Consider the following 13,132-nt stretch of genomic DNA (forward strand, 5'->3'; position numbering starts at 1 on the left):
AAAGCAAAGTCTTTGTACATGTTTGTTTTAAATTACCAATGATCTTTGCCTGTATTTCAGAAACAAGTTCAGGCCAATGTGTGTGTTAATATGGACATGGTGAAAGATGCATTGGACCAGCTCCGAGGGGCTGTGATGATTGTGTATCCAATGGGATTGCCTCCACATGATCCAATTAGGATGGAGTTGGAAGATAAAGAAGACTTGTCAGGAACTCATGTATGCAGTAACGTATTTGCATTATATATAGTGCCTGCTTTAACTATACTATTAAAACATATTAAACAGCCATGCTGTCCTCTGTTTTATCAATGAAGGTTATTTTCATTTGCATGACAAATTTTGTTTAATATTTTTGTCTGATAGCTTTATGTAAAAGCACAGCAATAGCTTAACTAGAAATAAGATGAATTAAGTTTATTTCAAATGTTACACACAAAGTTCAAGTAAGTCTGGGACTCAGTTAGCTTGTCATTTCTTTCTAATGCCAGTATTGACAATTTATTACCTAAAGTGCTTATGTTAAATCAAGATCGATTTGAATATGAAGGATAATGCTGTAGATTAGTATGAGGAGAAGGATGTAGCAGAAGTGTAGTGTAAAATTACAGTGGGCTTTCTGTTAGGAATTCCAGAAAGATTTTTCCAGAAAATTTTTCTGGTTTTGGGGGAAAAAAAAAAGAAAAAAGAGCAAAACCAACCACCCCAATACTTCACCTTGTTTGTTTATTTGTCACAGGCTGGACTTGAGGTTATAGAAGAATCAGAAGCACAGTTATGGTGGGCAGGAAAGGAGTTGAATGAAACAAAGTTGCTCTCTGATTATATAGGCAAAAATGAGAAAACAACCATCATTGTCAAGATACAGAAAGTAAGTATTGCTGGGAGACTTCTTTGCAAGCTACTCACCTCTGGCTGTCTAATTCTCCATGAAAGAGAGTTGTCCATGGGTGTATAAAATGGATTATGTTAGTTCCAACCTGAGTATCTTGAAACTGTACCTATTTTAAGGCTTTAATTTATTATGTTCCAAGTTTTTGTTTAGTGGTTCCTTTGCTTGTCAGTTAAATACTGAAGTTGCTATTACTTGCTCCATAGCACTGTTCTAAAGTACAGCAAAGAGGTATTTAAAAATAGATGAAATACAATAGAGAAGTTTAAAAACCCTCAGCTGCCTCGCAGTTCCATGTCAGCACAGAGCACTGAACAGACACTGTCATTCAGTCTGCCCAGTTTTTCTGATTATACTTGTGAATGTTTTTCTTGCTACATTCTGGCCTTTAAAGAGTTTTAATGTTTTGTGCATATGTGGTGTGGATACGTCTTCTCTTTGTTTTGGTCTGATCTGTGTCCGAAAGACAGTGTCTGAAACTCAGTAATTTCCTGCCTGTGATGTCCTGAGTTTCATGATGTCCTGAGTTTTTTGATGGCAGGTCCTCAAACTGTCTCAGTTGCCTTGGAAATGTGGACATGCATTTCCTTTGAAAGGGCACAGGCTATGGAAGAGCCTGGGCTTATGCTCTTCCAAAGTGTTTAGTGAGAACTCACTGAATGCTAGAAGGAAGAACATGCTGCTGGGCCTGTGCCACCCACTTGTGCTATTCAAGCTTCCAGCTGAACTTTTTAAAAAGAGATGAGACTTTCCAGTCATCAGATGTAGTGAAGCAGATAAGGCCTTCTGCATTAATTATGAACACAGGTCTGAGGCATAGAGTAATGGAATGGTTTGGATTGGAAGGGACTTAAAGCTCATCAGTTCCAACCCCCTGCCATGAACAGGGACAGCTTCCACTAGACCAGGTTGCTCAAAGCCCCATCCAGCCTGGCGTTGAACACTGCCAGGAATGGGGCAGCCACAACTTCTCTGGGCAACCTGTGCCAGTGTCTCACCACGCTCATAGTGAAGAATTTCTTCCTGATATCTAATCTAAATCTACCCTCTATCAGTTTAAAACCATTTCCTCTTGTCCTATCCCTACATGCCCTTGTAAAAAGTCCCTCTCCAGATTTCTTGTAGGTGTCCTTTAGGTACTGGAAGGCTGCTGTAAGGTCTCCCCAGTGGTTTCCCTTCATCCTCTGGAATAATGAGCTAAAATGAGGCAAAGTTCTCCTGCTGCTCCTCTGTCTATATGCCTGATGCTTCAGCAAAAGCTAGTGGTTAGGTCTATACTGGTGTCTGATGCAGTGGTCATGTTATTGCAATATCAGAATTAGTACCAAGCTAGTGGGACTGTTCATGTTCTTTGGACAAAATTATTTTATACTAACCGTGCAGTTGTTTTCATCACTGGTGAGAATACCATACTCGAGGGAAGAGTGTTTGGTGTTTCAGTTCATTTTCAGAGCTTTGTCAGAAGGTGCTCACTGTGTGTGTATGTATCTCTATATACATAAAATCACATTCAGAGGCTGCTTTTGTGGATGTCACATGTCTGGGAGAACTTACTCGTAGCTCAGAATTATTCTGGAGCTGCATTTTACTTCCATGTCAGTGAGAGCTTCTCTGCCCATAGAAGGCATTAATGTTTGTGACAGATTTTATTATCTGCAGGTGTCTAATAGAATTCCTCAAAGATAAGTCAACTGATTTGTGTGTTTATCATTTAGAAGACCAGAATTGCTTTCTCTTCCCCATCAGGGTCACTGATGCAGTGTGGCAACTCAAAGATACTGAAGTGTAGGCTCCCAGGAAAGTTGTCTTACTGTTTAATTAGGTTATTTAGGACCTCTCTGGAGATTTAGGACCTCTTCAGAGAATGCAAAGTGGCACGGGGGTTTCCTGTCTGACAAGGCATGCTGGCATCCTTGGGTTGGAGAGCTAAATTAAACCTCCTCGGGCCTTTTTTTTTTGTTGTTCTGGAGAGGATTCACCATCTCCATTCAAACAGTTCTGTTTGCTGTTGTTGACAGTAGCTGTCATCAGCTATTTTGTGATGTACGCATCATTTCTTCCATGAGGACACTTGCCTGGAAAAAAAAATCTTCTATTTGTACTAACAAATAAAATGCCTTTTACTACTGCCTTCCTTCCCTGCTTTAATAAGTCATATGCCATCTTGAGCCTGTATTAGGAGGGGAGCTAAAGGTGGATGGGCCTGTCCTGAGCCACCTAGAACAACCTTAAACTAAAGAGATTTATTACTTCTTTTAGAGTGGAAGTTTCAGTAAAATAGACTCAATCTTGTTTGCAGGCTCCATTGATGTCCAGAAAATTGACAGCATGATTCAGGTAGTACTGAGATGAAAAAATGATTCTCACTTGAATGCAGCAGAAGTTTCTCAACATTTATTTTCCTGTCCTGAGGGACCTTACTAGATTTGAGAAATCCTTTTGTCTGAAGAAATATCTTGCTATCTTTCCATGGCAGCTTCTCTTTTGTGTTGTAGCTGCCATCATAAATAAAATTTACAATTTCCTTTTCAGAAAGGACAAGGAGCTCCAGGGCGTGAACCTCTGATTAGTCATGAAGAGCAAAAACAGATGATGCTGTACTACTACAGAAAGCAGGAGGAGCTTAAGGTAACAGTGTCTTTTTAGTGCATGTGAGCTGTGCTGTTGTGGTCACTAACCGCAGGTTATGTTCGTTACTGCTGGTTCTATTTACAGAAACTAGAAGAGGATGATGACGACTCATTTCTAAATGCAGAGTGGGCAGACAACCATGCCTTGAAAAGGCAATTTCATGGTGTAAAAGATATCAAGTGGGGTCCGAGATGAAGCTCTGCAGACACCTTTTTGCCTCTTTAAGCTGTTTGGTTGATACACTTGTTTGTAATGAGGAGTTGTGTTGTGTGTGGTGGATTCTTCTGGCAAAAGCTGGAAGTGTCACTTCCATAGCAGGTGCCTGTTTCGCCCTTAGGTTTTCAATAGACATTTTGATTTCTGTGTGACTGTAGCAGTCCTTGTCTCTGCAAAGAAAGGAATCAATCCTGTTGAAGTTTGCCATTTTATTAGAAACTCGGAATTTGAATACTGAAATGTTAAACTATTTCATAGATAATAAAGTAAATATAAAATAGAATGTTTGGTATCATTTTGAGTGGTCTTTATGCTTTCTTCATGATTCTTGTATTTCTTTTAGATGGTGTGGTCTATAGAAGGTAACTTCTAAGAAATCAGTTTTACCAGGTTAGTTCAGGGAAAGTTAGTGATTTTTATGTGCTTGTTTGCATTTCAATAGCTAATTCCGAACTGTCACTTTTAAATGAGTTGACCTCTTAACAATCATTTAAAAAAAGTATTTTTATATAAATGCAAATAACAAAAAAAGCTTGGAGAATGCTTCGTTTTCATTCATTTGGTTCAGTTTCCACAGACATTGGAAGCCAGCCTGTTTATCTGTTTCAGTGTTACAATCTGTTAGCCCTGGTGCTTTGACAGAAGATGGACAGAAATTTGTTTACAAAAGTGTCATTCTCAAGTAGATTGGATACAGTTGTATACAATAAAAGCCAAATTTAACAGGGCCTGCTCTCTACTGTTGAAGTACTTCCGAGATTGTGACTGGATTGGAAGTGTTCTGTTTCTAACAAATCAGCATTTTAAAATTGAGAAATCATGAAATTTATTGGAAAGTGTTTCCACAATATGCTTTGTTTAGGATCAGGGCCAGGCTGGATGGGGCTTTGAGTGAGCTCTCTAGTGGAAGCCGTCCCTATGGCAGGGAGGTTGGAACTAGATGAGCTTTAAGGTCCCTTCCAACCCAAACCATTCTATGATGATTCTGTGATCCTGTTACCACTTCTAAAATGTATCATCAGTCAGTTCTGGGTTCAAGACTAATGCTAGTAGACTTGAATCAAATGTGTCTGGTTTTGAAGGGAGGGTTCTGATTTGGGATACCATATGACTAGTAGATAATTAAATCTCTAGAATTATCTATGTAGATAATTAATATATAGAAACAAGTTGCTAAAGTTTTACATGTTTAGACTTACGTGTCTTCAAATGAGATGCTTTTCTGTGGAGGCAGATGTGCACCCTCATGAGGTCACTATAAGCAGTGGAAAGCCAGGGCAGCCTGAAAATTCTGAGTGTTTTAAAATGAGGTGAGCTGATGTGGGTACTCACAGCCAACAACTAAAATGATGTGTTCCTTCACACCCCAGAACAGTTGTTCCTAGGGCAGCGGGAACTGAGAACATCCACCTTTTCACTTCTGCAGCATGGAAAGGCAAACCAGCTAAGGATGTTGGTTTTAGAGTTTGCAATAAACTTCAGGATACCAAGTTACCCCTGCATGTATCCGCTGCTTTTCCACCTGAAGCAAACCTAGATCATGTTCACAAACTACGTCAGTCTCAAACACACAGTTGCTCTTCAGCACGTTGTTTAAGTCAAAGTGCAACAAGATGGAAGTAAATTCTGTGGTTGTTGACTGTTCCCTAAAAATACTTGGCCGTGGCTCTCCAGATTCACAAACCTCAATACTTGCAGCCTACATCTTTCTGCTTTTTTGAGTCATTGTAAAATGTTTTGCTAGTTGTTTTTTGGTGATGAAAGAAATACCGTTTTAAACATTAATATTGTTGAAGAGGCACTGATTATGTTGGACTGCAGTGTTTGCTGAACTCACAGCTGGAAGACTGAACACAGAAAAGAGAATTAATGTTGTTCAGAACTATTAATGATGATTTTAATTCAGCCACTGATTATTCTGCTTTTAGGGAAGTTTGGTGTCTGACAGTCTTTCTTGAATGTCGACTTTACAGTAACAGATTTTTTTACAAAAAGCCCCAAAATCAATATATGGGATTTTTCTAAGTTGCGAGACTTGACATATTTTATATTTAAAAACTACTTGGAGTTATTTCTATGTGGCAAGAAAACAGGGTGTGTTTTACCAGAACACTTTGTTTTAGCACTTCATCAGATGTAAGTCAGTGTCCTGTGCAGCTCTTTGGAGATTCGGAACCACTCCCATAGCTCCTCCCTGAAATCTCTTATCTGTCTAACAAGCCGCTGAGGACCGCCAGCCCTGCCTGTGGGTTTTGTCCTGCTGGCCTGGGAGGGAGATTCGCAGAAGACAGGTAGCTCATGGGCAGTCTGAGGTGGAGATCTGCTCCGGTATCAGGGGTTGCAACCTGACCTTTCCTGGTGGTGCTCAGTTATTGGCATTTATGCACTTTGGAACAGTTTCTTAGCAGGAGTACTTACGTGCCTGCTCCTTGTCATTTGAAAGTAGCTTTTTTTTTAGTTACTTTGTTGTAACTGCATTGAGCTCAGTGGCCTTGGCAGGAAGCTTCCCAGATGTTTTGGATCAGTTATAATGAGCACTTGAAAATATCTGACTGAATCCCTCTCACAAATAGAGCTTTCATCTTAGATTAGTATTATTCTGAGGAGTTTGTTCTGTGGGCTCCCAGTCCTATAAATAACTGATGTCATCATTGGCCTTTGGCCATTTGATTTAATGTCCTCGACACCAGGAAAGTATTCAATAGCAGAGGAGGCAAAATGAAAATAATATAAGCAGTAAAGTATCTGTACTCCCAGATCAACCTCGTTAAACCCCGCTGTACATCCATGACTGCAAGTCACTAGTTTTCCATGACAAAACCCCAATGCATTGCTAGCGCCTTCCTCCCAGCAGAATTCTCTCTGCAACACGCAAGCATGTCAAAGGAGCACAAGAAGTTTTATTGTCTTTCCAAGGCTTGTTGAGAGTTATTGTTTCAGTGAAAGACTTCTAAATTACCATTATACAGGGGATTCTGAGGAGGGTGTTTGAACGGGACCTTTGATTATGGTGCTTATAATATTGTAATTTCCTCTCTAAAAGTGAGGGAAAAGCAGGCCTAGGAAATAATTAACGCGGAAGGAACTCCATTTTATTCTGCATACCTTTGACTGCTGTTCTCTGCTGTAATTGGCCCTGTTTTCTTCTTTAGCTGAGAAAACTGTCCATAGGGTCAATGTTTTTCTGAGTTCTGACAGCATCCATGGATCTGCTGGATTCATTTACTATGGCTGAAATTGCATGAACTTACTGGAAGAAGATGAAAGAGTTCAGGAACAAAGCAAAGCCTGTACATATTTAAACATCTAAAGAATTTGAGAATTATGAGATAGGAACACCACACATAGGTTTGCAAATTTGTGAAAGTGTTTTATCTTTCTTCTAAATTGTTTATTTCTGGAAGTTTGATAGTAGATGGGCCCTTCCAGAGGGAAAATCCGTTCTCTATCAAAGGATACACACAGCAGAATGTTGCTAAGATGTTTGTTCTGTGGCCGTATCACCATTATGATTAATGGAGGTTTGTATTATGTGTTGTGAGAGTTGTTAATGCCATTACAGTCCTTAATGTGCTGTTGAGGTTTCCTTGGACAGGAGCGTGAGAGGAAGCAAAGCGCAGACACTTGGCTCTGTGTAGACATGGCTCCAGCACTGCTTCTCCCAAGGAGGTCAGCTATGCTTCCCGGGATGTGGGGTGGGTGCTGCTCTGCCCTGGGATGCTGCTGCCACTCCAGGCGTGTCCTGTGCCCATCAGTGGGTTCTTCTGACTCCACAAGTGTATTGTTCTGGGTCATTTCACTGCATGAGGGTCATGGGCAAAAGCTACTGGGGAACTGGAATTTGGCTGTTGTACTGGAAAGTCTTAGAACAGAGAGAGTCTAATACACATGTGTTTTAAGATACTCCAGTGACATTTCCCTTTCTGTTCCCAACTTTTCTGCCCACAAACCTTCGAGCCCTACTGTGGTTTTCCAAATTACAGGAGGGTATGGCTGTCTGCATGGTGAGGGATGGAGTGTCTGTAGTGGGCTGCTGTGTGCAGAAGTGGCCCTGGCAGAGCAATGAGCACCTGGTCCCCCATGCATTGCCTGAAGTGGGGGCCCAGTGAGCACAGGCAGCTGGAACTGCTGCTTTTGGCAGCACTGACCACCTGGGGTCTTGTATGTGTCTGGGGGGTTGTACATAGCTGGCTCAGCTGGATGCCAGTGATCCTCTACAGTGATTACTCTGCAACAGGGATTGCTAATGGACAGTCACTAGTGCACAGCCTCCCCACTGGATGTGTATTTCTCAGATGCCCTGTGCATCTGAAGGCATGTTTTCAGCATCTGATGTCTGCCCAGGATGTCAGCAGAGCCATTTGTAACATCAAGCTAGGGTTTGTATCTTCCTCTACAAGAAGCCCCAAATCCTGCCAGGAAGCAGAGGACACCCACCACTGCTGACAGCAAGGTCTCCCTGCCAGCAGATGGTGTTGGAGGAAGATGCAACTGCCTGGCTGGCTGTCATCAGTGTGCACGCCAGGAGTCACCAAGAGCAGGAGCTTGCACCTTTCCTCTGGCTATTCCTGTCCTCACCCACCATCTCCATGTGCTGGCTGATGGGGCAGCAGTGGTCCAGGACACCTATGGGCTGCACATTCATGTGTGCTGGGGACACGACTGTGCCTCACCCAGACTCACCCGCCTGCCTGTGTCAAGGGCTGTGCATATCCCTGTCCCGTGCTCCAGTGAGTCCGGCTGTACAGCAGCTACAGTGGGGTTCTGTTGGGAATGAGGAAGTTTATAGCAAACATAGGAAATCTGGCACTTCCTCAAGGAAAACTAAGTTGTAATTATTGTTTTACCCAAGGGTTGTGTTTGTAAGAGCAGTTCTCAGCAAAGACTGAGTAATACAGCCAAGTACTTAAAATGTTGCAGTTAAGAATTGGTGTGTGGGGATTTTTTTCCCCTGATACTCAGCACCCAGCCACCACCCATAGTAAACGTGAAGGTCTGGGGGCACCACTGCCAAAGCGGTGAGACAGCACCTCTGCTTTGCTTCTCACCCAAGCAACAACACCTGCAGTTTAAGGATTCAACCTGTGATTGTCCCCAGCGCTGCTCTGATTTGCAGCTCTCTTTCTTTCTGCCTCTCCCTCCCCCAGCAATGCCCTGCAGCCTTATTCAGAAAGGACATTTCACATCTTGCCTGATGAGGGATTTTTTTTGGAAACCCTGTTTTAAGTTTTTCCTGCAAATAGATAGGCAGAGTGGTGGAGTTGCAATGCAACCAAAAGCCTGGAGAGCAGAGCTGTTGCAGTTCCAAAGGCTGGGTTCCAGGTGTGGTTAGAGCTGGTCACAGGCTCATAAAACACTTTAAGTTGGGAGGACCCCTTGCGGGCTGCTGGTCCCACCACTTGGAGCATGGCCTGGTTCTGAACTAGATGCAGGATCCTAATTTTTCAGAAGAAAAACAACAGGCAGCTCCATTGTGACTGGACTTACCAAGGTTTCCTATGGATTTTTATCTCCCGGCTGGTTGACTGTGTTGCATGAAGAAGGTGTGAGCTCTGGCTGATGCTTTCAAGCTCTTGGTAACACCAGGAGATGAGCATCTGCACATTACCATCACGTCTTCAGGTCTAAAATATACATGGTCTTGAAAATGCAGTGATCTTAGAAAAGAGTCTGAGGAGTCGTATAGGGCTGGGTCAGCACTCACCCCCTGGCTGGCACTCTGGTGATCCTCTACAGCTGTAATTACTCTGTAACAGGGATTGTTAATGGATGGTCACTGATTCATAGCCTCAGGCTGGATGTGTATTTCTCAGGGGCCCTGTGCATTTGAAGGCACATTTCCAGCATCTGATGCCTGCCCAGGCTGTAACCAAGATGTCACCAGAACCGTTCGTAACATCAAGCTGGGATTTGTGTCTTTCTCCGTGAGAAACCTCAAGCCCTGCCATTTTCTACAGTGCTGGAAAAGGATTTTTTTACTACAATGCTGGGCCAGCTATGTGTTGGGGCTGGTTTTTTTTTTCCTCCAGAAATGAGAACATGAGAAAACAGATTAGTCCCTAATGCTGCAGGAGGTCGCTGGAGGACTTGGTTTGCCAGGGGTGCCTCAGAGCATCCAGACCATTGGTTACCCCTGTGGGGCAGCTGCCCAGGGGTCTGGGGGGGGGCAGCGCTCAGGGGCTGGCGGGAGCCCCACTTTCTTTTCACCTCTGAAGTGACAGCTGGCAGCAGAACAGGGACACCCTCAGCACCACTGAAACCGTGGGGTGAGACACGCCAGCAGTTGGGTGTTTTGGGCATAGGCCCAGGCAGTACCGTGAGCTGGTGTAGGGGTCTGCAGGCTGCAAACATGGTGGGGCTGAGCTGTGCTCCCTGGCAAGGTCTTTGTGTTGCTCTCATGCTCCCAAGCTGGAATTTGGCTCCCTGGCACCCAAACCCACACCTTCTCTGAGGACAACAGTGCTATAGCCTCAGCAATGCTTTGCAGGGCTCACCCCAAAGCTAACTGGAGTGTGATCCCCTGTTGCTTCACACTGTCTGGGTGGGCTTTGGGAGCTCAAGAAAACCTACGACAGACAGAGTCACAGGCAACATGAAATCCCCTGCCTTGGGCCATGCCTCAATACTCTGTCACTCAGCCATGCACCTTGCAGAAAAGGCCTCTTGTGGTCATTTATCCCTCAGCTTTCCAAGCGTGCAGATGAAGCCAGCTGGATGGTTTCCATGCCTGGTTTCGCTCCTTGCTAGCACACATACAGTTTCACTTTCCCAGTTTTTGCTTTCCCAGGTTGCTCCAGGCTCTGCCCTCACTCCAGCTTGCCCCCAGCGCTACCTGCATTTTCTTTCCCCACTGCCCCAGGCACCTATGTGCCACTGGGCAGATCACAGGCACCTCCTCCAAAATTACTGGGGGGACGCTGGGGATTTTTGGCCATGGTGTCACACAAGTGTTAGGGCCACACCTCAGTGGCTGCTGATAAAAGCTGTGGGTTTCAGAAGGATTTATTTACTGCTTCCTGATTCCTGGTGGTAAGCTCTGGGTTATTTTGAAAGCAGGACCGGGGAGTTAAAACAGCCACACCAGCACTGCACGTTGCCTTCCAGCTCGTTTAGGTGCTAGTGCTGGGTCATGTAGTCTTCAAACACATGTCATTCCCCCAGCCATGCACGTAGCATGAACCCAGTAATTACGGCAAAACAACCTGCAAGCTCCCTCCACAACATATTCTTCTTAGGCTGCTCTTCTGGGCAGTTGCAGGGATTTTACTGCTGAAACTCCATCCTGCTGCCACCATCAAATGCCCTTCCCATAGCATTGCTGCTGCCCTGTGGCACCTTCCTCAATCCTATTTTTGCCCTTAGCCTGAAATGAAGTAAATACTGGCTATGGCATTTCTGCTGCTTGTTTTTTCAGTTTACACATCCCACTAATAATCAGCCAAATCCAATTGCTTCTTGCCATTGCTCCTGTTCCCATAAAGCAGATGTGCCATTGAAAGGAGCCCGGCTCACTGTACCCACTGCTTCTCTGTAATGGCCAAATGCTGTGTTTTCCCATAAATCCTGATCTGTGTGGGCTTGGGTCGGGTAAATACAATCCCCATTAATTTTCTGGTGTCTGTGCTGGATGCTCTTCCTGCAGAGGGCGTCATTTCAGAAAGATAAAAATAATTCAGTGTCTGTTTCTTGGGTTTTTCCTTCCTTGTTTTCACTCTTCCTTTCAGACCACTGTGAACATTTGGGAATGAGGTGAGCCACTAATCGATGGCTTTCCCCACTTACATTTGGCAAGTGTATGCAGAAAGAAAAACCAGCACCCCAAGCTCAGCCTAAAAACCATTCAGTCGAGGGAACAGCTCCTGTGTGAAGCTTGACCTCCCAGTCTGGAGCAAAAGCCACTTTCCCTGTGCTGCTGAGTTACTGCTGGTGCTGAGGTTTAAGGGAGGGCTTTGTCACCATGTTTGAGGTGTGATTTAAACATTTAAACCAATGTGCATTATTGAGCACTTTATTTTTTTCTCAAGACACGTCCCCAGAGGCTGTGAAATGCTCCGTGTTGGGAAGCCGCCTCTACTCTGGTACCTGCAGAAATCTTACTGCGCACCCGCAGCCCGTGGCAGCGGGTGGGGAGGAAAATCAGGAGGGAATCAGGTCTGTGAAGTCATTTACAGGCAACTATCAAAGGTAACAGAAAAATGAATTGTTCATCACTTTAAGACAAAGGAATTTTTTTCCTCCAGGATTATAAAAGTAGATGAGAGAATGAGGAGTTGGGAAAAATGAAGTATTCTGCAGTTTCGCTCAAAGGAAGGGACTAACATCTCAGTTACAGACTGGTTTGTGCTGATCTGCTGCCACTTCGGTTGCGTCACCACCAGGAATGGATGAACACCCCTGTTTTCTGCTTGGAACCCCAAAGTAGAGCTATTGGATGAAATACATGCATGGATGAAGAGAACAGAACGACAGGGAAAGGCCTGGTGGTGTCCAGTGCCAGAACCAGAAGCAAGGGGCACAAACTGAAACACAGGAAATGCCCTCTGAACGTCAGGAAATGCTTTTTCACTGTGAGGGTGACCAAGCACTGGCACGGGTTGCTCAGAGAGGCTGTGGAATCTCCATCCTTGGAGATATTCAGAACAAGTCTGGACACGGTCCTGGGCAACCTGCTGTAGGTGACCCTGCTTGAGCAGGGATGTTGGACCAGATGCACTCCAGAGCTGCCTTCCAACCTCAACCCTTCTGTGATACTGTGGCCACCCCTACGATATGCTGATTTTACCTAGGCTTGTGCACAGTGAAAGTCTGGTGGACAGACTAACTGTTACGATGTCAGCTTTGGGACTAAAATCCCACGGAAGCATATAGATACAGAATGAGGAAAGAAAATACACAGATTTTAGTGAGTATAAACATTAACTGCTGGACAGATGACTTCTAAAAATAGATCACTGGCCTGCAGGCCCTGGGCTGTTCAGGAGGGAGTTTCACTGGGGCTCAGTGTTCTGGGCAGAGAGCTGGAGCAGGGCCCTGCACTGGGGAAGAGGCAGCCCCAGGAGCCCCGGCCCTCACCCTCACCCTGGCTCACCGTGTGTTGGAGCCCAGCCTGCTCTCTGCAGTCAATGACGGCCTCTTCTGAAGGCCGGTAAGAGGAAGAAGATAATTTTTGACTCATATGGTCTGTCAGCAGGGGGAATTGTTGGGATGTAGATCGGTCCCCTTACTTTCTGACTGGGAAATGGGTGGCACCTGCCCCCATGAGTCAGGAGGAAGGAGCCAGCTCCTGACCAAAGCTGTCCCACACCTACATACAAGGCCAGCAAAAGGAAAACCTGCCTTCCTCCAACCCTCTGGACAAAGGCATGGAGACTTTCCAGATCCAAACCTATTCAT

General features: G+C 44.5%; 1 protein-coding gene across 1 annotated transcript in view; it reads left to right on the forward strand.

Annotated features, from left to right (window-relative positions):
* LOC104408539 (chromosome unknown open reading frame, human C21orf59) overlaps positions 1 to 3,847 on the forward strand; it is a 7,447-nt gene extending 3,600 nt beyond the window's left edge. Inside the window, exons 3-6 of the mRNA XM_010018177.1 lie at positions 61 to 219; positions 740 to 871; positions 3,425 to 3,520; positions 3,608 to 3,847. Coding sequence (XP_010016479.1) covers positions 61 to 219; positions 740 to 871; positions 3,425 to 3,520; positions 3,608 to 3,718 — 498 coding nt within the window. The 3' untranslated portion in view covers positions 3,719 to 3,847. The remainder of the gene's footprint in view (positions 1 to 60; positions 220 to 739; positions 872 to 3,424; positions 3,521 to 3,607) is intronic.
* The last annotated feature ends 9,285 nt before the right edge of the window (positions 3,848 to 13,132 follow it).

The sequence above is a fragment of the Nestor notabilis genome, unplaced genomic scaffold (genome assembly GCF_000696875.1).
Source record: "Nestor notabilis isolate BGI_N333 unplaced genomic scaffold, ASM69687v1 scaffold12647, whole genome shotgun sequence".
NCBI classification, from domain to species: domain Eukaryota; kingdom Metazoa; phylum Chordata; class Aves; order Psittaciformes; family Psittacidae; genus Nestor; species Nestor notabilis.